The sequence below is a fragment of the Cydia splendana genome, chromosome 2 (assembly GCF_910591565.1).
Source record: "Cydia splendana chromosome 2, ilCydSple1.2, whole genome shotgun sequence".
NCBI classification, from domain to species: Eukaryota; Metazoa; Arthropoda; class Insecta; order Lepidoptera; family Tortricidae; genus Cydia; species Cydia splendana.
Genome location: NC_085961.1, coordinates 5,295,544 through 5,320,750, shown reverse-complemented (window position 1 = coordinate 5,320,750; position 25,207 = coordinate 5,295,544). Strand labels below are relative to the sequence as shown.

Here is a 25,207-nt window from a genome sequence, read left to right as displayed (position 1 = left end):
GGATTAGGTATATCGACTTTAGGTATTCCGTTCTTTATGTATATCGACTTTAGGTATTTCGTTCGTTAGGTATAACAGTTTTAGGTATTTTATCCATTAGGTAAATCAACTTTAGGTATATCGTTCATTAGGTATATGAACTTTAGGTGGATCGTCCATTAGGTATGTCAGCTTTAGGTGTTTCATGTATTAGGTAAATCGGTTTTAGGTATTTCAAGCATTAGGTGTATCAAGTTTAGGTAGATCGACCATAGGTATTCTGAGCTTAGGTAAAACAATTATAGGTGAAACGTGCATTAGACAATTCGTTCATTAGGTGTTATGAGCGTAGGTTAATAAACCATTAGGTGTTTAAAAAAATAGGTCAATCGAGCATAGGTGATTCGACATTAGGTAAATCAACTTTCGGTATTCTGATATGTAACCACTTTTACAAAAAGACCCACCAAAAAAGTTGGTTGGAACAAAAATACTGGCTATTGTTGTTAAAATAAATTATACCTGGTTGTCACATTTATAAGCATACATGATTGATGTCTTATGTCAATTTGTAGTGTATACACGAGTCACTAGATAATAATTTATTATGGATCCACGGCGGGCAAAAGCCCCACTGGATGGGCCTGGGCCCCGCGGCGTGCCTGACTGTTATTACGTAAGTTATATGGCTCCTCTACACGTGGGATGGCTTATGGCGCGGCGAGATGGGCATGGGACGGCCCCGGTGTCAGTTTTTCATCCGCAAATCAAAGATAGTGGGCCAGCGATGGCAGTATACGCATCTACACGTGGCCCATTCCAGAACTATATCGGGTAGTTGCGTTTCAACCATCGCATTGTCATCTCGCTGGTCCAACGCTGGGCCATCGTGTACAGGAGCCATTAGGCACGAGCCAGGGTTTGATCTCAAGACCTTCCGTATGGAAACCTTTTAGGTACCGCTCACCGCTCAACTACCAGCATTTTTTACACATGAGCCCAATAGGGAATATTAGGCAAAGCTCTGCGTAGGTGGCACCACTAGCACATACAGTAAATAAACCTCATTGACATCATCAATAACACATCACACGTCACGTCAATCACATGGCCTACCGCGAAACACGACAATCGAAAGTTCGGTTTCTGCCTCTCTATCACTCTTGCTTATTCGATCGATAGAGAGGCAGATAAAGAAATCCCGATTTTCGCGTTTCGCGAAACCTGTAAACAAACCGCCTTGGTGCATGCCATAGTGAAAACTTGTCAAAAAATAATTGGCCAAGCACGAAGTCAAGACTATATACGGTGTTCAGAGCACCGTTCCCTTTCTCTATACGCCTTACTAGTTATATATATCTTTGCTAACTCTATGTGCTCTATTGTGAAAAAAAAACACAACGACAGTGAAGAACGGAATTCTTAATTTGATTTTTTTCAGATAAACTGCAATAATAAATATGATTCTTACTGGGCACATTGTGCATTGAGATAAACACAACGCTTTTTGATTTTGATTTTGATTTTGATAGTCAATTGGTTGGAAAGCCTGTTCGAAATTTAAACTTATTTGCTATATAATAAGGTTGTATTTTGTAGATCTCTCTCATACTTATAGTAGGCTATTCAGAAAAAAAAATATAAGGTCACTGTGGCGAAGTCCGGCATACTTTATTTTTTTTTTACTTTGGAGTGATCTAGTTCCGTTAATTATTCACCTATGTTACTGCTTGTAATCGCATACGATGAACAATTTAATAATTAATAGTTTAGCCTTAGTGACAGATCATTTCAAGCACAAATTAAGCAAAAACCATGGCATTTTTTAAAATTCGGCGAGTAGACGGACTTCCCGTGCAGTTTAAGGGAAGTCCGTCTAGTTATGATATCAGCCAATCTATGGGTGTGTATATGTTCGTAGTCAAATTCCTAAAAAGAACGGATCAAGACAATGAAAAGTGTATTTTAAACTTGTTAATATACGGTTCAGATTCGAAATAAACACCATTTTTCTAAAACAAAGGCAAGTCCGGCATATACTACCAAAATGGGGTGGTAAACCTTTTTTGGCAAATAATTAAACATAATTATTTTTTTGATTTCCGAAATATAAGTTCAATAATAATTTTAAAATGAATTTTAATCGTTTCTTTTAATTTACTGAGTTCAAAATTTAATTAAGTAACATCATGCGCAAAGTCAGGAGGATTTTTTGATACCTTATCAAATCGTTATAATATTAAAGTCGCACAAACAGTTGGTAATCTCTGATTTAACGAAAGTCCGGCATATGACGGACTTGCCTTGAACATAATAGACGGACTTTCCAACTTAGTCAAATTTTAATATGATACATTGTGGAACGTATAATTACAAAACTAAGCTAATTTCTGATATTTTAAAAATAGAATAAAGACAACTGGTTCTTATGCTACCTACGTAGTTACTTTTTGGTGCTCAATCTTTTCAAAAACTATTTTTAAAAAAAGTTTTTCGAATGGCTGTCGCACTATGACTTCGAGTTCAAAACACGAAATGACTTGTTGAGGCGGATTGCTCTGAAGTTGGTTGTCACAGCGCCATCTGTTTTACAGTGACGGAACTAGCGCGAAGAACTGGTTAATCGACTGGACTCCAAAGTCGCATACGCCTTCAAATTCAAAAGTTATAACGTGTTGACGGACTTGCCTTGTAGACGGACTTATCCACAGTGACCTTACCACAAAAATAAGCAAGCAGAATTAAACTTTGTATCAAAGACATAAGTCATAAATTTCAATGCCAAAGTTTTAACTAAGGATCTTTCTCGCTAAAACTACTTCCTAATATGAAATGACCAGTGTAAGCATCAGTTAGCTAGCCCTAAGCAACCAAAGATCAGGCTGCAGTTGAAAAACTAATAAAGATAAAGTTAAGCTGATAATTTTCCCGCCGTCTCCATGCTTCTTTAAGTTGGGTATTGACTGGTCAGCTGCCTGTTAGCTATAGTTTTCGCGAAAATCGCCAGGACAGAGGTGAAAATTTTTGTATGAAAACTTGCAACTTTAAATGCATTTTTTATCGAAACTATTGCACTCTAAAATGAAGTCAAAATCAGTCCATCGACTCAATTTTTTGCAAGCTTTCTAATGGTACCCCACACGATTCTTACAAATAAAAAAAAATTCAAGCTACCCCTCTCAACCCCCTAAATTTCCCCCTAAAATCAGAAATAAGCAGTTTTGACTTATTCACAGTGTTAGTGATGGTACTTGCCATAACTATTCCAAATTTTAGGTACCTACATCAAACGGTCTTTGAGAAAAACGCATTTAACCGATTTGCAAGACCGAAGTGATCCCATAAGAGCACCGTGAACAAAGTTTTGTACGGTGCTCTAAAAACTGTTTAAGGCCTAGTACTTATGTATAAGTTACTCTACGGTTTACTATACAAATTAGTGCTGCACACTGGTGGCAGAACATTGCAGTAATATCCCCTATTAGAACTCAGAACTGTAATTTTATATATGGGCCAAAAACAACTAGGTAAATAAATATTAACCTTGTTTACTGTCTAGAGAAAACTCTTCGCATTACTTTGCATATAAATCACGCCCTCTGTGAACGATGTAAATGTGCTTTTTAACTTGAATTGTAACTGATTTTGAGATGATATACAGACCTCTCGGGTACTAGACTCGACGTTCCGATACGTGAAGTTCGTGCGAAAGCTGAGGGCTGAGGAGGAGGAGCAACGGAAGGGCAAGGAGAACAAGCTCAAGGAGTTCAAAGACCAGCAGTATAGCGATTTCTTCGTCAGCTGCGATCGCAAGCAAGTCTAAACTCTATGTCTGTATCTTTAGGTATTTAAAAAAGAGTAAACAAAAACTACCCTCAAATGGCTTCTTAATCCAGTTGAGGGTAGATGAAAGCATTACATGATCAAATAATGTAGGTTAAAGTCAGGTCGCTCAGTGACAGATCCAGGTGGATGTTATACTACCCGAAAATTTACATATATTTGTTTACTTTTATTTAAGTACAGTCACCTGCAATAATATGTTACTCTTCGAAGGCCGCAAAAATATGTGACTCTCTCTTATGGCTCTACAAATAAGATCGTGTCAGATATTTTTGCGGCCTTCGTTGTGTAACATATTATTGCAGGTGACTGTACCTAAAGATCTCCTTAGCAAGTAAATCTGATGGCCAACGAATAATCGTGTCACATGCATTTTTTTAGTCTCGCTATTGACCAACTTGCCTCAGATTTGGATCTGATCTGCGCGAAGGTTCGATCTCTCAAAGTAGATACTTAATCTGAAAATTCGCGCTTTTTTTCTAAGACTTAAATTGGTATTTTTTTTTAGATCTCTGCTGAACAATGTGGCTCGCCGAGTTGAGTTATGCATGGAGTCCTACGAGACCGATCTAGCAAAGAAAAGACAAAGGTAATCAAACCCAAGCCTAATCATTTTATTGTTATTTATCCAAGACACGCGAGCAGCCGGGATACCTTCACACTCGTACGCGGCCCGGCGGGTTGGTCATGGTCAACGACACCTTCTCGTAACTCATGAGGCCCTGGTACCTATTTGCTCCGCGCTAAATTACATATTTAGCCTATGGAGACTAACAAGCAACGCTAAGCGGTTTTCGTGGTCTATGGGTGTTGCCATATTAAGGGTATCACATGCGCGTTTCTGACTTATGAAGCAATTTTTCTAAATTTCTACTATACCTAAAAGTTTATTTCGAAACTGTTAACATTTTTTAGAACAATTTTCTCAGTAAAGCGTATTCTTCATATTACGAAGGGGAAAATGGGGACCGATATTTGGGTCCAGGTAACCAGTGACGGATTAACCCTTAGGCCCACTAGGCCCGGGCCTACGTAGGCCCTAGTGCCCCTAGTAAGGCGGCCAGATATTAAATATAGGGGCGACAGTCTATAATGTCTAATATGATGGGTGTTAAGAAAGAGGTGGCTAGAAGGTATACTTATTACTAAAGAGCTGCAACTAGCCTCATTAGCTAATCCTATTTACTATGTTCTATGGCCATCCAGCTTAAGAGACCTGTACGCCCGCGAAGAAGAAGAAAACATCCGCAAGTTCGTGGAGCAAGTGCAAGCGGGAAGAGAAGCAATTTGGCAGGCGAAGAAGGAGCGCTTGGCGTATCTCATCGCGAAGCGGAAGAAGGAACACGAGGAGAAGTACAATGATACGCCTCTGTAAGTCACCTTAAGGCCCCTGTACGTATTGGGCCAACGCAGGCCAGTCCAAGGGACGCAGCCATGCGGTAGAATGAGATAGCAATATCACTTGCTCCCTCCAACGCATAAATGCGTCCCCCAAACTGGCCCACGCTGGCCCAATATGTACAGGGACCTTTACATTACAAGTTCGCCCATATAACCATTCCAGTCGCAGAATCACAAAGTGGTAACTAAATGTCAGATGTGTCGTAACAGAGTCCACACAATGTGTCTAGAATTGTTTCGAAACAAAGTGTCGTCGCCGTGTCTACACTTTTCCGTAACAAGGTGTCGACACATTTGTGTGCACTTTGCGTGCGGTTTGCGACTAAATCTGACAGCAAATTTGTGACAGCAAATGTCAATATAAAATACCTCTTGAAAACCAAGGTTTGTCAAACTACTATTAGTGTCTCGTGTGCTCGTAATTCTAGTAAGTCATCATGGGCAATGCAAATGATAATAATCGACCGAAACCATATAAACACCCAACACCCGTCAACCTTTTACAGAAAAGTTTTTAAAGAAATTCAATAAGCTACTTAGGTCAGGCAACGAATGCTCCAAAAGTTGTAGAGGGAAATGCTCGGAACACAAATTTTGACTCCGTAACTCGGTTTGACAAGTTAGGAGGTGAACATATCAAAAGTCCCCGGCCGCAGCCCTTGAGCGGGGGGGAGAGAGGGGGCTTTGAAGGTCCCATTTTCCCGTTTTTCGATTATATCTCGGAAACTATGCATCTCAGCGACATGGCCACTTATACAAAATGAAAGTTAATTTAATTTGTTACAAGTTTATTCAGTCAATTTTTTCGATATGTTGAATAGTTTTTGAGATATCCGCTCTTGAAAGTTTATTTAGGGCTCTCAATTTTATCTTGATATATCTATATCAGTTAGGGTTGCCAGATCGAAAGGCGCTATTATCGGGAAACAATAGAAATTTTTCGGGATTTTGGGACATAAATCGGGAAAAAAAAAACATTCAAATTAAAGTAATTGTATTAAAAACAACGATATTTTACATCATTGGCAGTACGTCAGCTCGCTCGCTCGACGACAGTTCGGAGCTTGAAATTATTGTTTTAAAACGTGAAGCTGTTTTTCGGGACAGTTTACACTTTGTCGGGAATCGGGAACACATGCTAAAATCCCGCCAAATCCCGACCATCTGGCAACCCTAATATCAGTGAAGGTGCTAGGCCGTGTTTGGTATCGTTTTCGTATAAATCTGGGGTGCTGAATCCATTTAAGATATCACATTGACACCATTCCACAAAATAAAAATAAATCTTTTTAGGGTTCCGTACCTCAAAAGGAAAAAACGGAACCCTTATAGGATCACTCGTGCGTCTGTATGTATGTCCGTCTGAATACACAAAATAGTTCTTTACCTATAGATGACAGGAAAACCTATTAGAAATGTGCAGTCAAGCGCGAGTCGGACTTAATGTACGGAACCCTTAATACGCGAGTCCGACTCGCACTTGGCCGGTTTTTTTGAAACTCCTCTTGACGCTTAACCGCTGAACCGATTTCGTTGAAATTTGGTGTAGAAATAGTTTGCGTCCCGGAACAGGACATAGGATAGATCTTATAACCAAAATCATCTTTTGAAGGTGTGAAAAGTGGCGTGGAAATTTGTACGTGAAATCAATAACCGCTGAACCGATTTATATGAAATTTGGGATGGTCTACATCTTTGATTTAGTTAAAAATGATGAAAAAACATGACTTCAAACCTAAACTTAAACAGTATTAACTTCAAGAAGTCAATTCTGAATTCCCCCCTACACCTCATTTCACACCTTTAAAGGATGATTTTTGAGATAACTTATTATATCCTGTCTCGGGACTCAAAATATATGTGTACCAAATTTAAATTAAAACTGTTCAGCAGTTTAAGCGTGAAGAGGAGTTTAAAAGAAAGTATTTTAATAAGTTTATATGTTTTTACTTCGGAATGGTGTCAATGTGATACCTTAACTAAATTTGGTACTGCGAAATTATACGAAAACGATACCAAACATGGCCTCGTAGCTTTACTGTTGTAGAAGTCAAAATAAAATTGAGAGCCCTAAATTCTTATTACTTGGCCAAACTTGTGTAGAAGGAAAAGGTAAAATAAAAGTCTTCGGCAGGAATATAAGACACAAATATTTTTTTTTTGCGTTACTATTTCATTCATCAAATATAAACATACCTTGATTATACTATTCTAGTGAGATCCTCATAGATAAACAAAAACATTTACTTAAAAAATTACAAGGTCGAAATGTCACGGAACTTGTGAGAGTAATATGTGAAAAATATAAACTTTTATGACAAAAAAAATCTGGACACAATTTAAGAATCACCCAATTGCGTCGAGGAATCATCTGTGTTTTTGCTTGTTTCATTACCTCCTCGCTTCTTTTTTGTCCTTTGTATTCTGTAGCAATTTGTTAGATCTGAAAATAAAGATAACTTGCGTCGTCACGGATGTCGATTTATAGGTTTTAGGGAGTGCAGAATTCGAAAACGATGATCATTTTATAATCCAAGATGGCGGCTACGTATTTTGTCATAAAAGTGGAATCCAAAATAGTCATCATTTTCGAAATCTGCGCCCCCTAAAACCTATAAAACGACATCCATGACGACTTTTATGACATAGTGCATGGCCGCCATCTTGGAATCCAAAATAGTCATCATTTTCGAAATCTGCGCCCCCTAAAACCTATAAAACGATATCCATGACGACTTTTATGACATAGTGCATTGCCGCCATTTTTAAATTGAAAATGTTATCATTTTCGAAATCTGCGCCCCCCAAAACCTATAAAACGACACCCATGACGACTTTTATGACATAGTGCATGGCCGCCATTTTGGATTCCAAAATGGTCATCATTTTCGAAAGCGGGGCCCCCTAAAACCTATAAAACGACATACATGACGACTTTTATGACATAGTGCATGGCCGCCATCTTGGAATCCAAAATGGTCATCATTTTCGAAATCTGCGCCCCCTAAAACCTATAAAACGACACCCATGACGACTTTTATGACATAGTGCATGGCCGCCATTTTGGAATCCAAAATGGTTATCATTTTCTAAATCTGCGCCCCCCCAAACCTATAAAACGACACCCATGACGACTTTTATGACATAGTGCATGGCCGCCATTTTGGATTTCAAAATGGTCATCATTTTCTAAATCGGGGCCCCCTAAAACCTATAAAACGACATCCATGACGACTTTTATGACATAGTGCATGGCCGCCATCTTGGAATCCAAAATGGTTATCATTTTCGAAATCTGCGCCCCCTAAAACCTATAAAACGACACCCATGACGACTTTTATGGCATAGTGCATGGCCGCCATTTTGGATTCCAAAATGGTCATCATTTTCAAAATTGAGGCCCCCTAAAACGTATAAAACGACATCCATGACGACTTTTATGACACAGTGCATGGCCGCCATTTCGGATTCCAAAATGGTCATTATTTTCGAAATCGGCACTCCCTAAAACCTATATATCGACACCCATCTCGACTTTTATGACAAAGTGTTTTGCTACCATCTGCATGCAAGACATTTCTATTATTTTTACGTACAAAAATGGCCCCCTGTCAACTTTCAATCGAGATTTAATCGATAATTTATTCGATTAATATTCAGATTAATTCAATTTCAATCTATGTTAGGTCGACTAAACTAATCGCTATTAAAATTTGAGAATTAACTTTTTTTATTGATTTAAACTTTCACGATTATTAAACATTATCAAACTGCACAACGGGACTTAATCGCGTATTTAAGTTTTAAGATTTACCTCCGACGTTTCGAGGACGGCGTTGTCCCCGTGGTCTCGGAGAAGACTGGCTCAAGTTGACATCAACATCTTCTAGCCGCGCGAGTTTTTCGAACTACCCGCACTTGGTCTTGTTTATCAGTTTGAACGTTTTGCGCACTAGGGATGTCACTCTGTCGACACACAACACTAACGATATTCGATTTATCGACTGTCGATATTCGTTTCCGCTTACATTTACTAATGACTGGATTCCATGTGGATGAGATCTTAAAACCCTCGTCCCGATTAAAATTGCAATGTTTTTTGATTTCAATGGCTTCCCGCACTTTTCTACTGTAGAAATGGCGATCCGTGGAGAGGATTTTAGGGTTATGCAGCTCAATCCAGTGGTTTGGTCCTGACTCCAGCAAATGCTCAGCCACCGCAGACTTGTTGACCTGACGATTTTTGACAGCTGCGATATGTTCCTTAACTCTTTCTGCTATGGTGCGCTTAGTTTCTCCGATATAGGAACTACCACAACTGCAATCTATTCAATTCATCCGAAGACGAAGTTCACGTATGAATTGGAATCACAGCGCAGTTTGCCGTTTTTGGACGTGAAAGTGATTGGTCGAGTGGATGGAACCCTAACTCATACTGTTTATAGGAAACCTACACACACTGACAGGTATTTGAACGCCCTTTCTCACCACCATCCTCGTCACTTACAATCGGTGGTTACCTCGCTAGTAAACAGAGCACATGATCTGTGTGACCCTGAATATTTAGAGAGTGAGATGTCGCATATTCAGGAGGTACTAAGGAGGAACGGGTACAAGGTAAAAAAGTGGCAACCCAGACGAAAGGCAACGCGGAAACGTCCTGATGTCTCCAGACAGCCGGCATTTTTGCCGTATGTAAAAGGGGTAACGGATAAAGTTGGCACAGTACTTGGAAAGTACTCTATAAAGACGGTGTACACACCTTTATCCAAAGTAGCAGGGAGCCTAAGGTCACCGAAGGACGTTATTCCGTTCCAGTCACCTGGCGTTTATAAAATAGATTGCAGTTGTGGTAGTTCCTACGAGTATATCGGAGAAACTAAGCGCACCATAGCAGAAAGAGTTAAGGAACATATCGCAGCTGTCAAAAATCGTCAGGTCAACAAGTCTGCGGTGGCTGAGCATTTGCTGGAGTCAGGACCAAACCACTGGATTGAGCTGCATAACCCTAAAATCCTCTCCACGGATCGCCATTTCTACAGTAGAAAAGTGCGGGAAGCCATTGAAATCAAAAAACATTGCAATTTTAATCGGGACGAGGGTTTTAAGATCTCATCCACATGGAATCCAGTCATTAGTAAATGTAAGCGGAAACGAATATCGACAGTCGATAAATCGAATATCGTTAGTGTTGTGTGTCGACAGAGTGACATCCCTAGTGCGCAAAACGTTCAAACTGATAAACAAGACCAAGTGCGGGTAGTTCGAAAAACTCGCGCGGCTAGAAGATGTTGATGTCAACTTGAGCCAGTCTTCTCCGAGACCACGGGGACAACGCCGTCCTCGAAACGTCGGAGGTAAATCTTAAAACTTAAATACGCGATTAAGTCCCGTTGTGCAGTTTGATAACTTTTTTTATTCCATTAATTAGTCGAATAAACAGTTAATCGATTAATGCCCATCTCTGACCACGGCATTTTTACACTTTGAGAATATCTGAAAACAAATCAACACAAGGAGCCATTTTGCAAATCCAGTAACATACCAGTAACTTTGTTATTACTTTTGACAGCGCGTGTCATGTGTCAACACAGAGTCGACACAAAGTCGAAACATTGCAACTACTTTGTGACTGCAATATTTCTCAGCCTTAAACCATATTTATACATCATAATTAACAAGTTTCGTAGTATGTAAAGCGTTATTTCTGTTATTTAAGTATAGTATACGCATCGAAGTACTAAAAATGCTTCAAATAATATAGTTATGAACACAGGCACTGAGAAGTAAACAATTTTATTTCCGGCTAAACTAAAACAATGTGGTGGCGCGTTGATTATATTACACTTAGTTTATCAAATCACTCGAGCAGTTTAATTCCCCATAATAATTTAAGTCATATTGTAATATAAATGCAAACAATATATAATTACGTCTTGTAATCCGTTTTAGAGATGGCGTATTAATGTCACTTATTTTTATTTAAGTATTTTTCCATCTGACAGTTTCCATTTGACAGGAACAAAATGAACGAATGAATGAATGATTTTGGCATAAAGTAGTCGCAAACCCGAAACAATGTGTGCACACGGCGACCACACTTTATGTCACTTTGTGTCATGTGTCGACCCTTCCCCATTTCTGGTAACTGTGTCGACACGGCGACGACTCTGCGACTGGAATTGTGACCGAAACAGACGGTGTCGACACAAGATGTGTCAACACCGCGTCGTAACGGCGACTGGAAATGGTTGTATGGGCGGGTATGTATAATTGTATAATTTAGGCAGCAACCAACCAGGGTGATGTGATCAAATTGGGTTGAATACAACTATAATGTCAGGACAGTAAGAGCGATAGAGTCAGTCCATGAAAAGTCTGCAGCGGATTTGATAGCCCACGCAGTGCACGTGTTATTTTAAACGTCAAACTTCTATGAAATTATGACTAGGGATTGCAAACCGGATTGATTTTTAATCCGGCCGGATCCGGCCGGATTATGGCCTCAATCCGACCGGATCCGGCCGGACCGGATCCGGTTAGGTATAAGGATATTAAAGTTAATTAAATGACATATTTTTCAAGTTTTATGCGTTATATGAGAAACAAAGGGTATTTTACAAATGTATTCATAAAACAACAATTTGAAGTTAATAAGAAATAACTTTTTAACAATAAAATAAAACTAAGTATTAAAAAGTGTCACATAGTCAATCTCAATTTAAAAATAAAATTTGAAATTTTATTATATTTAATCATTCACATTCTGCTCAAATTGATACGTTTACAATAAAAATATAAATTTGATTAGATTCCAAAGCCTGTTAATGGGATAATTATGGGATGGGAAATGGAACTCCTTGAAAGGACAAGTTTTCGTAACAGTTCTTTGATGGAATTATTTGTAACGCTGACATCCATTCTAGTATTAACAGGATATTTTACTTTTAACCAAAATTGTATGAAATGCGCTCCAATATTATCTTGCTTTCATTTTTTATCCGTGAAAATAGTTTTATAGCCTAATTCACAAATAAATAAATAATTCATGAATTCAAAAGGTCGATCTGTATAAAATTTGGGGACAATTTTATACAGATTGACCTACTCGTAGCCCCAAACCAAGCAAAGCTTGTAATATGGGTACTAGCTAGCTCTAGGTAGTACTACTAGGCGACGATATATATACGTATAGTATTTTGATAAATACATGCTTATATACGTAGAAAACACCCATAACTCAGGAACAAATATCTGTGTTCATCACACAAATAAATGCCCTTACCGGTATTCAAACCCAGGACCATCGGCTTCATAGGCAGGGTCACTGAATGGTCACTACTCACTAGGCCAGACCGGTCGTTACAAATGCTTTCCATGGCATCTCCATCCTTTAATTTTACTTCTAATTATGTGCCGATTCGTGCCACCAACATGAAAGAAGAGGAAATCATCTTCTGTTCTCAATCATCGTCATATTAAATATCTTCTTATTTTACTAAATTTGGATTTTTTCATTCGTTCTTTATTCTGTTTAACTTCTTTCTTCTATCCGTCGCCTTTATCTCACCTAAAACGCGCAGTGGGTGCTGCGTGCGGTCTTTTTTTCTATTTTCCCGGATCCGGTGATTTCAACCGGATCCGGTAGCTCCTAAAATGTACCGGATCCGGCCGGATTACCGGATCCGCCGGACCGGATTGCAATCCCTAATTATGACGTATAAATGACACTTGCACTGCGTGGGCTATCAAATCCGCTGCAGACTATTCTTGGTCCGACTCTAGTAATTCATTTTGGACAGTCCACCGCTTGTAGTATCTACTTGTAGTTAAGTAATATAGCACCTCCGTACATACACAAATTCTCGTAATAATAAATGTCTAACTATTTTTGTACAACTACCTACATAACCACCAAGAGGAGATCATTTATGTTGCAACAAAGGCTCACATAACCTTTATAGTACCCTAAACTTTCCGTAGATCTAAATGTGTCCACGTGATGCCTTGCCTCGTAAAACTTCGAGCGATGGAAGCTCAGGACATCCAGTTGTACCAGATAAGGGAAAAGGCGGCGAAACGCGAGGCCGAGAAAGAACTTGACAAGATGTGGTACGACGTCGCTATGAAGGAGTCCGACGCTTTGGTTAGCACATTCTCTGTGTTTACATTATTTTGCAATACAAGCCTAAAAAGTTGGAAGACCTAATACAGTGTTGTGAATAACGCTTATTTTTAGGCTTAAAGACTCGAGCCTTGAAGGCTCGTAAGTCTTGAAGAGTCGACTATAATTGAGAATTGTATTTATTTATTTTACGCGTATGGATGTAAGAAATCATCTTTTCATATCTCATGCTCTGAAAGTGGGTCGTTGTTGTTCTAAAAGGTGCGCAGAAAGTGATACGTTTATGCTCTAGCGCAGAAAAGTAGTGTACTCCTCTGCGTCCCCGTCCCACGAACAACTGGGTGGAAACAAAATGGAAAAATAGTGTCTTTATTTCCTCGCTTGGAACAATTGGTAACTGTTTAATTTTACTAATCCCACGTTGATCCTTTTTTTATAAAAAATGATGTAAGTAAATTGTTAAAAACAATTTTTTCTTGTTTCTTTCGTTGAATTCTATTTACTCGATTTCGTAAGGCGGGAACCAACAGGAATACACCAAAAATATTTTTTTAAACCTTACACTTGCGTAAATTAGCAAAGGCAAAATCTTATACAGCCACAGTTAAACCTTTGTACGATATTAAATTGGTTTTTAAAGTTATTTAGCACTATATTCATGAAAATAAAATAAAATACAAGATAAAATTTTTGTTATATTATTAATGAAATAGTTATTTAATATTTAAAATACTTTTATTATGTTATTACGTGGTGCGGTGCACCAAGGTCGCGGTGCGGTCCGGTAGCCTGTTGCGGCTTTTAGAACGAAAAAGTATAAAATTAAAAAGTAAGAGGCAATCCCGCTGATTTTCATACTATAATGTACAAACCATTTTAAAATTACTGCAGTTTGTTAAAAAATGTGTATTTTCGTAAATATTGCAATCTAAATGATTTTCGCTAGGGGTTATTAATCTTTACACTTGTAAAGTCTCCGATTGCAAGTAAGTCCTAATGAAAAAAATCATGGCCGTAGGTCTATTAGGTACTTCAATTGCTGATTTTCCGAAATTGCCTTGTCTTGTTTGGTTTCCTCGCATTCGATATGAAAAGTAGAGTGTTTAACTCGGGTGAAAGGCACCATTTCCGTCTCGGACTATTGGCGCTCTCACTGCGTTCGAGCGCCAAACTACCTCGACAGAAATGGGTGCCTTTCAACCCTTGGTTAACAATCTACTATTGCCGCCTTTAACCCTTGGGACGCCTATTAGTGCCATATCCGTACCAGTCCTGTCAACTGCCGGAGGGTCTTCAATTTTTGTACCCGTCAACTGCCTAGTCCCAGATCTGTACAAAGTGTCTCAACTGCCTTGTGCCTTATCAGTCACCAAATTTATTGTATTATATTTTTACAATTTTGAGATCTAAACACTTACAAATAGAGTTTTATATCATTTGCACAATATCACTTTTTTTTGATCGCGGCAGTTGACGGGTACAAAAATTGAAGACCCTCCGGCAGTTGAGGGGGATGGGACGGATCCGGCACTAGGCATCGTGACGGGTACAAGTACGTTTGTCGGTTCGGCGTTCCAGGGGTTAAGGCGTTAAGTCTCGAGAGTCTTAAGGGTTCGAGTCTTTAAGCCTCGAAATGAGCGTTATTCACAACACCAGCCTAATACGTATATTTGTTCGAATGGATATACCGCAGGCCAAAAAAAAAATAAGACGCCCAGCAGATTCAGTCGACACAATACCTGGAGAAAAAAACAAGTAGTAGTATGACGGTTGATCATAAAAAAAACTATTATTATTATTTTTTATTATGAATGGTTTACAGGCAGCTCGCATGGAATACGACGCCATACAGCGCGCGCGCCGTGACATGGAATGCCACCAGTTCTCCATGTACCAGATAGAACAGAACAAAATCAAACAGGCACAGGAGAAGGAAAGGCTCAAGCAGGAGACCCTGTACTTCAAGGAGCTTTGTGACAAAGCTAATAAGGATGAGGAGGAAGGTACGACTGGGAGTTATTGTAGCTTTCAACCCTGAGGGAAAATTAATAAAGCTGATTTTAATTAAGCCTTTGGGGAGTACACTGGCTAGCTATATCAAGTTTCATTCTATCTTTTGGTCTACCATTTTTTTAGATAAGGAGTCTTGCTATACTTATAGGAATTGTTCTCAATTTCAGCGGAACGCCGTCGCGCAGAAGCGCGTCATAAGACCGGCGAAGATCGAGCACTAGCGATCGAAGAACGAAAACTGACGCTGGAGAAACAAGCTCATGAACACAAGTTCATACAGGACGCCTGGGACTCCATGGGCGAACAGGGGCTGGCGCAAGTCAAGGCTGAAGAGGAACTTAGGAGACGCAAGGAGGTAACAACAGAATACCTATCACTATATCAGCCTAAAGTCGTCTGTTACAGCTGAACTAGAGTTTTTTGACTGATCATCGGTCTACCTTTATTTTGCGAACCTTAATATCCTCCGTTAAATACGTGAAGCTGCAAGATAAGAAACTTTAAGAGATCAGATGCGACAGAATACAATATCGGAGCTATGATATTATGAACTAATAATAGCTACTTAACCACAGTATAAAGTATTCTTAGAATAAAAATAAGTTTATTTTCAAACATTTCAAACACATTACAGAAATTGTCAGGGGTCTCCGCACCAGGCTACGCCTGTCTCGCGGGAAACCAGTTACAGTTTATTATAGATAAAGTTTAAACGATCAATTCTTATATACTTATATCTTTTTTTCGGGGATCTTGGAAACCGCTCTAACGATTTCGATGAAATTTGCTATAATATGGTTCTCGGGGGCAAAAATCGATCTAGCTAGGTCTTATCTCTGGGAAGACGCGCATATCTGAGTTTTTATTATGTTTTCCGAGCAAAGCTCGGTCTCCTAGGTATCTACTTATAGATCTAAGTTAATATGAGGTATAAACTTGTTATTATACATGTATGTATATAACTGAACGAAAAGCAATTACTCAAACCCGTTAATGTTTAGGTCATACTGAGCAACTTTTACTATGGGATCAACCCCGAAAACGTTTCATACATTTTGCTGGACTGATGTTGAAATTTCCTATGGGAGAGTCAATTTTTTTTCACGATTTCGGGGTTGATCCCATAGTAAAAGTTGCTTAGTATGACCATACATTAACGGGTTTGAGTAATTGCTTTTCGTTCAGTTACATACTGTAATTGTATTTCTTTCCCTCAGCGTGAATTAGACGAATGTAATCGCAAGATGATCGAGCTCCGTGACGACATGCGCGCCTCCGAGTCAGCCAATGAGGGTTACGTACGCGACGTGGCGGCGCAGTACCAGAAGGTGGTCGACGAGAAACGCTGCCAGTACCTCAGCTGGTCGCAGAAGACGAACAGAGTGAGTCCATGTTTACTATAATATTCTGGCTCGCTCTGGCTGGCGAAAGCCTCCTGCTCTCAAGAAAGTTAAAAGATACCTGACCGTCTAGCATGAGTTGCGTTCTCGCGCGCGAGTACTTAATATATACTTCAAGTCGCGCAAGATGTATGAGGTCGCGCGCGAGAACGCAACTCATACTAGGTATAGTTCGTTTTTTTTAGCATTAGAAAGAACTTGAAAGAAGGTAAGCGATCTTGACATGTCTATTAATAGAAAAACGCTTTTCAAAAATCAGTAACTATTACTTATGAAAGCAGAAGAATATAAATGATCGTATTAGATTCATAATTGTTACATATTTGCCGTAACATATTTTTAAAATGTGTTTTTAATTAAAAGACACATCAAGATTGTTTACCTTATTTCTAATGCTAAAAAAACGAACTATAGCAGGCAAGGCAGGCAAGTAAGGTGGATGAGTCTTTAGGATAACGAATAAGTATATATTTGATAACCGCAATAGAATATATAAATTAGCAATTAACAGCCTCCTAGCCTAGTCGGTAGTGACCCTGCCTACGAAGCAGGAGCTCCCGGGTTCGAATCCTGGTAAGGGCATTTATTTGTGTGTTCATCACAAATATTTGTTCCGGAGTTATGGTTGTTTTCTATGTAGGTATATAAGTATTTATATATATTTGTATATTATATATATCGTCGTCTAGTACCCATAACACAAGCATTATTGAGCTTCCTGTGGGTCTAGGTCGATCTTTGTAAAATTGTCCTATAATATTTATTTAGTCTGCCATCCACCTCATATGTGCAATTGAAACCTGTAAAAGTCGAGATTGAGAAGAACAATGTGTCGAAATATCTAAGCTGCTTGCAGAAGACCGAGTCAGACTGTGGTTAAAATAATTGCTCATATAGGTAAACTTATATGGTCAAAGTGGCATTTCTCTTCACGATGATAAAATTTAAGTAAAGAACACCGTCGTAGAGTTCACAGAACAATGGGGATGTAATACAGAGGAATTGCACCCTTATTATGATTAATGTTTGTGTAATGTATTCAACAAATGCCCTAATATCATCAATTTGTCTTACAGGATGTGCGCAAAGCCATGATAGACCAGATCCACGACCGCAAGGAAGCACGAGAAGAGCTGAAGAAGAAACTCCTCGAACAAGACGAGTACCACCGCCAGGTGTTCAACCAGCTGTCTCAGCTCGCGGCACACAAGGACCTCACTGACGCCCAGCAGAGGAAGAAGCATCAAGAAAATCTGTTGAAGCAGATTGAATACAATAAACTTCTCAAGGTAAACTTCTATTTATGTGAACTTATCTAACAAGAGAGGACCTGCAGAAGAAACTCCAGCTGTGTCAGCTCGCGGCACACAAGGACCTCACTGATGCTCAGCAGAGGAAGAAGCATCAAGAAAATCTGTTGAAGCAGATTGAATACAATAAACTTCTCAAGGTAAACTTCTATTTATGTGAACTTATCTAACAAGAGAGGACCTGCAGAAGAAACTCCTCGAACAGGACGAGTACCACCGCCAGGTGTTCAACCAGCTGTCTCAGCTCGCGGCACACAAGGACCTCACTGACGCTCAGCAGAGGAAGAAGCATCAAGAAAAAAAAATCTGTTGAAGCAGATTGAATAGTTACAATAAACTTCTCAAGGTAAACTTCTATTTATGTGAACTTATCAAGCAAGGGAGGACCTGCAGAAGAAACTCCTCGAACAAGACGAAGTACCATCGCCAGGTGTTCAACCAGCTCTCACAGCTCGCGGCACACAAGGACCTCACTGACCCTCAGCAGAGGAAGAAGCATCAAGAAAATCTGTTGAAGCAGATTGAATACAATAAACTTCTCAAGGTAAACTTCAAGAATCTTCATAAATCTAGAATTTATTAGCAGCTATTTGTCAGTTGATAAAAATTACAGTGCAAAAGGCTTCATGCTCTGTGTCCCTGGTCTGGATGACGATGCTGACGTATATAAAAACCGCAAATATAGTTTTTTGTCAAATAATACCACAACGTAGGTACTTACGATTTCGGCGTTTCGGCGCGGCTTTCGCTGATCGTGCGCAGAAAAGTACCAATTCATTTACTTTAGATCCGTTAGTAGGCACCATTTTTCATAAATTGGCATATGCTTGTAGGTATATTTAATCGTTAATACATACTATAAATAACTCACATTTATAGACGGGTCTATCGCGAATATATTTTATTTCCTTTATTTACCGACGTTTCGACACAGGTTTCACTGCTCGTAGTCGCGGCTAACTGATGTCCTAGCAAAATGTCAAAACAGAGATTTGTATAAATGTGAGTTAATATGTGTGTGTTCAAAACGCGAAACTTTAAATATTAAATATTATGCTATAATTACAACTTTCAGGAGCGGGCGTTGCAAGAGGAGCGGGATCAGCTAAAGAAATGTCAGCGCGCGACCGAGGAGTACAACGAGGAGATCAGCCGCATGCTGTGCCGGTCAGTACCGTCGTCTGACTGTTCGTAAACCTTGTGGCAAAGACATAAGGGTCACCGGTGGGCAGTTGAGAGTTGCCACTACGTTGTGTGAGCGAGACAGCGCTATAGGTACTGGATACACATCCAATGTAAAGACCGCCTTAGGTAGTAAGTTACTAACTCCCGTCGACGTATTCAATCAACAATGAAGCCTTTTCATGATTGCCACTTGCTAGGCCCCCGAGTAGCAGTATGTTGTATCTAATACTCGGTTTAGACTCTCGCGCGAGCCACGAGACGAGCCGCGAGCCGCGCCACGAGACGCGAGTGTGAACGGTAGGCTCGTGACTCGTCTCGCGCTCGCATTGCTCGCGTGGAGGAGCGGTTTTTTGGGCACGAGTCAAAGGGGCTCGCGCGGGACGCGCGCTTGCGTTCACACTCGCGTTCGACTTGTCATTCGATTATAAACCTTATGCCGTGCCGTTAGTGTTTAAAATATATTAGCTCGACGAGATTACGCGCCATGAGACGAGCCTCGAGCCGAGCCACGAGGCGAGAGTGTAATCATTAGCTCGACGGGCTCATGCGCTCAAGGCCACTCGAGGCGAGCCACGAGACGCGCCGCGAGACGAGCCGCGAGCCGAGAGTCTAAACCGGCTATAAGAGAATAGAGTGTTATAGAGACGGATTGTCAAAGTAAATTATGTACCCAATGTAAATTTACTGCCATCTTTCGTCAGAAGATAAAACTGTTAGAACGCCATTTGACTTTGATCCTTATTCTTTCACTGATATGTGTTAACTTATTAAATATTAATGCCATCTACTCGACTATAGGCCAAAGGTATGGTGCAATCTTTTCGAGCGATGGCGCCATAACCTTCAGCCTACTCTCGAGTAGATGGCGTTAATATTAATATTTAACAAGTTAACACATATCAGTGAAAGAATAGGTAATGATCAATGTCAAATGGCGTTCTAACAGTTTTATCTTCTGTCTAAAGATGGCAGTAAATGTACTGTAGTTACATAATTTACCATGACAGTAACTCTCTATTTCAAATTCTCTTTGGTTGTATGAATGTTCCGAAGTCAGAAAAGGGCCTCAGCCTATCTGCACTATTTTCAGTTCGATTGGCCAATCCACCCAATTCAACTAGCTGTTAAATCATACGGACTCGGTAGTGGGATTGTCCAATAGAACTGTCATTTTAGTATCTGAGAGTTCTTGTCAAGAACACATCTTAACGTGTGTGAATTTGTTTTTTCCAGGCCGTTCTTCAGCGATATGCAGCACCCGTTCCTGAGACAGATGGCGGGCGGCCTGAAGATGAGAGAGAAGTGCCCCTGCTCCAAACCGGACTATTGCGCTGTTCCGGAAAAAAAACCCATTTAAGGAAGAGTTGTCATCGTGTCGTCTACGTTACGTGACTGAATGTCACGGCCAACGACCAGTGTAAAGGCCAGAGCACACCGGCTGCGTGGGCGTAGACGTGCACATATACGCTAAAAGGTTGGACACACGTCACGCAAGCGGTGTGCCGTCTCTCATGGGGATCTGTATAGTACAACGCGTAAGTGCACGTCTATGCACACGCATCCGGTGTGCACAGGCCTTAAGTGAAAAACTTAACTAAAGCCTCTTTTGTATGTACCTAGTATCTATTATGTATAGGTACCCAGACGTTTCATATTTGAAATTTTAATGACGTGTGTGAAGGTGTATAGGCTGTAGACTAGCCCCCTGATTCATAAAACTTTACGACCCTCAATTAAGTAGTTAATTTATGTTTTATCCCTTTCTAACAAATAGGTACATAACTCAAAATGACTATCGATTATTAGTTAACTGAGGCTTGTAACCTTTATGAATAACGCTATAATTATTTACTTTAATAAGACGTTTGATTAGGTAATCCTATCCCCTTATAATTTATTTTCATAAAGTTTTAACAGGAATAGTTGTCGAAGTTAATATGCCTAATTTATTTAAAGCTTTTTATAACGTACACATCTGTAATTCGCCAGTAACTGGCCGGTTTTAGTAACTGGCCGCCCTGGCCGCTCTTTGAATTAAAAATTAAGTAGGTAACTGACTTGAATCTTCACTTTTACAGCTTGGTAGATACTCGTACGTGTTTATGGCGATAACTTATTACTCGTTTTGCTGGCTTTAAGCGTCTTGTCGTTAAAATAGTACATTATTGTCGAGGCTCGGAAGTAGCTAATTATTGCAGGCTGAGGATTCGTTTTAAACGGACGACCTTGGGAGTCCGTTTAATTGAATCCGAAGCCAGCAAGTAGCCTTCCAGCCGAGTCATATATAGTGCTTTTCTCAAAAATGGTGCAAGAAATATAAATATCATAGAAATATTTTACAAAAGCAACTTTCTTACGTATATATTTTCACAGAAAAAAGTAGAAACAATTGAAAAAATTAGCTTTGACGCCTTTTTATTTTTTTAATAAAAAAATAGAAGTGTATTTCTGCCGAAAATACGCCAACCTATTTGAGACAGCTAAATAGTCGCGGTACTAATCATCTGTTTGGCTGTTTAATGGGCCTGTGCCTTCATTTGATATAGCCATTTCAACTTTTAAAAAGTTTGGAACTCGACAAATAATGGAATTTGTATGCAACATTGCAGTCCCAAAATCGAGACTGCAATGTTTTTAACTTTTTAATTTTTGACTGACCATAAACTACGCGCTTCGCAACCTATTTTTTAAACGGCAACGTCGACTTTGCCGTCCATTTTTGAGAAAAATAATTTTGCAATGCAATTAAAAATGAATTCTATTCATCTATAAATAGAATATAGAATTCAATTTAGTATATATAAGGTGGCCAGTTATTGAAACCTTACTGGCGAATTACCCTACATGCAAGTGGGGCTTTAGCTAAGTTTTTGACTGTGGTCATTGTCTTAGATATATGTGTTTATTTTTGTAACCATTTTTAGAGCTTATAATAAAATCATCCTAGGTAAAAATTAAAAATTAAATGCTCATTGGGAAATCAGTTTTTATTTAATGCACGGTTCAGCATCATAACACGATATTTTTTTCTGAAATAATCAATTTTCACTGAACATACAAGGGGATCAAATGTAAGTCCCCTCTATCATTGGCCTTCCTTTTGATCCGTATACGACCGTATTCGACGTGTTGCCACTCTGTCGCACTTGTAATCTTGTAAATTCGTACGTAAGTGTGACAGGGACGCAACACATCGAACGTGGTTCGCGGTAGGCCCTCTGAACGCGACACCCTGTACATTTACACCAAAATTCAAATCCATAGACGCTAAATTGCCAAAGACGTTAACTGACGTGTGCAATAAAGTGCATTCCTCTAACGCGTCGTATATCGTCGCTATACTTACTCAACCTCATATCTGCAACAATCATTTGATGGAAATGTCGCTTTTCTTTCATTCGGAATACGGGTCCTTTTGTCATCAAATGAGTGTTGCAGATACGAGGTTGAGTAAGTATAGCGGCGATATGATAGGTAGGCGTGGCGTTCAAAGGGTTAAATGTCTTTAACCTCACACACCATTATCACGGCCACAGTATAACCTCACAAGAGTCACAAGTCGTCATACCGGATACAAAAATCAAGCTAGTTTCCTATCTGGATCGTACGCTAACACATTTTTATGAACGACTATCCTTAAAAGACGACAAAGATACGTAGGACCTTTACCTACCTTCAAAAAGCGCTGTCTTCTATTAGAACATGTATGAAGATGAAGCTAATTCGCGATTTAACCACCGATATTCATAACTTGGTAAAATTGCAGATTCCCGTGACACAAAGTTACTTATGCGTGCCATAGTGTCGCTGTAATCGCGGATTCTAATACAATCTGCTTAGCGATTGCATTCGCTTTAAATTTCGCCACCCGCACCATATAAATTTGTAAAGTTAGCTTCCTTAAATCGCTTCTAAGTTCGTCTCCGTCGCAATAACAGTGATGAATGAGATAAAAAATGGAAGTACACGTGGATATTATCTAATTTGAATGCACGTAACGTATTTAGATGTGTCACGTAGACCACGTAGTAACATGATCAAAACGTGTAGGTACAGTTGAGTGGAAAAGCCATATCACCAAGATTTGGTCAACATAGGTAGATAATTCGATAAGTATGCAAAATTTATAGAAGATCCAAATAAAATACCTCGGTATAGGCTGGGTATATTTCCCTCAAAGCGATAAGTTCGCCTTTGAACTTAGCTTTTCCTATTGTAAGTTTCTTTTATCCCAAAACCAAGTCCTTATTCGAGATAAAGGACAAGTTACAGATAGGTACCTACTTCACCCGTTAATTTGAGTCTGGACTGAACTACTTACATAGTTACATTTTTTTTATTACGGAGTCAACGCCAAAATACCTAGCATTTTTTTTATTCCAATGGATATTATGTTGCTTCATACTGACTTTGCCTACCTAACAAATGTAACTAGTTAATGCAAATTAGTATGTAGGTATATGTACATTTAAAAACAAAAAGTTCGGTTAGATCAGAGTAAGTAAGTAGGTACCTAATGGAAATAATGTTTTTACCAAATCATTCCTTTTAAGTACCAACATAAGTAACGAATAGATAAGAACAAGAATACCTAACTAGTCTAGGAAATTTTTACAACTGGTTCTTAACTGATTCACCAGTGAGACATGAACGCCACCATTGTTACAACATGGTTAACAACTAATTAGAACATCACTCATCAGTACTAGTTGTACTACTTACAATATTTAGAAGCCTACCACCTACCAGATATACACTCTAAAAAAAATTTGGTTGGCCCTATCAATATCTTGATAGTCGTAATCAAGCATCTTGATTCCATACGAGCCTAACAAGAACTTAGACACACCAAACAAGGTAAATCTGATTGTTATTACTATTGTTATGTAACTGAACCAATTAAGATCTTGTTCAATATTTACATGGAAAATAATTATACTAACTAATTGATCCTAGTAAGATCAACTAAGGGCTTGATAATTATTACCATGATACGTAACTGTACCAACTAAAACAAACAAGTTAGTTTAACTAAGATGTAAATCAATGTTAACATGAAGAATTACTGTATTAACTATTTGACCCAAATAAGATCAACTAAGAACATGATTACACCGACTTATGCATTTTATTAGCCTGAACTAAGATATTGTTCAATTTGAATCTTAATTGTTTAATCATTTCAACTATGAAGCTTGTTTAGTACAATACCATTCTTGTTCAATTGTACTATGGCTTACTTTGTCCACAGAACACCGCCTCTAGAAACCTAATATTGGCCATTTTGTTCCCGACGCAAATCACCAAACTGTGAGGTGCGGGAGGGGTGCTCACGGCGTTGCGATTGGTCGTTTCAAACATGGCGCGCTGACACGTGCAAGCGTAGGGATGGGACATGTTCATTACAGGTAGTGGGTACTGCTACCAGTGATACCGAAATTTATTGTGGTAAAATTGTTACCAATTTAGTATACTTAGAGTAAACTTATAATAATTATATTGATTAATTTAATATTTCATTAAGTAATTTAACAATGTACCTGAAATTTTTACTTAACATATTAGGGCATTTCTGCTTAAAGTACCCAGAACATGAATTTTAAAGTTTAGAATTTTTATATTATTTCCACTCAGAATCGCAATCTCTTTTGATACGAGAAAAAAGTGTCGCCGAAATCTTATACAATTATTTTCTTTTGTCCGTTTTATTAAGGTCATAGAAGGTTGTATTGAAAACATATTCAAATGGACCAATAACATATGCCTATTACAAATCAACTCCGAGTTCTCTCGCACTTATTTGAAGTTCATCATCAGGTCCATCTCGAGACATGAGACCTAACTGCTCACCTACAGGATTCTAAAAAACCCATACAACATATGTCTATCACAAACCAACACCGAGTTCCCTCGCACTTCTTTGAAGTTCATCATCAGGTCCATCTCGTGAC

At 39.0% G+C, this 25,207-nt stretch overlaps 1 protein-coding gene across 1 annotated transcript; it reads left to right on the top strand.

The window, feature by feature from the left end:
• Positions 1 to 532: 532 nt before the first annotated feature.
• LOC134802138 (trichohyalin-like) lies at positions 533 to 20,711 on the top strand. Its single transcript, XM_063774732.1, has 11 exons — positions 533 to 655; positions 3,641 to 3,792; positions 4,331 to 4,411; positions 5,029 to 5,193; positions 13,207 to 13,369; positions 15,171 to 15,351; positions 15,529 to 15,716; positions 16,579 to 16,743; positions 17,838 to 18,050; positions 19,147 to 19,238; positions 20,490 to 20,711. Exons 1-11 carry the CDS (start codon positions 587 to 589, stop codon positions 20,611 to 20,613), a joined length of 1,593 nt encoding a protein of 530 aa, XP_063630802.1. The 5' UTR covers positions 533 to 586; the 3' UTR covers positions 20,614 to 20,711.
• The last annotated feature ends 4,496 nt before the right edge of the window (positions 20,712 to 25,207 follow it).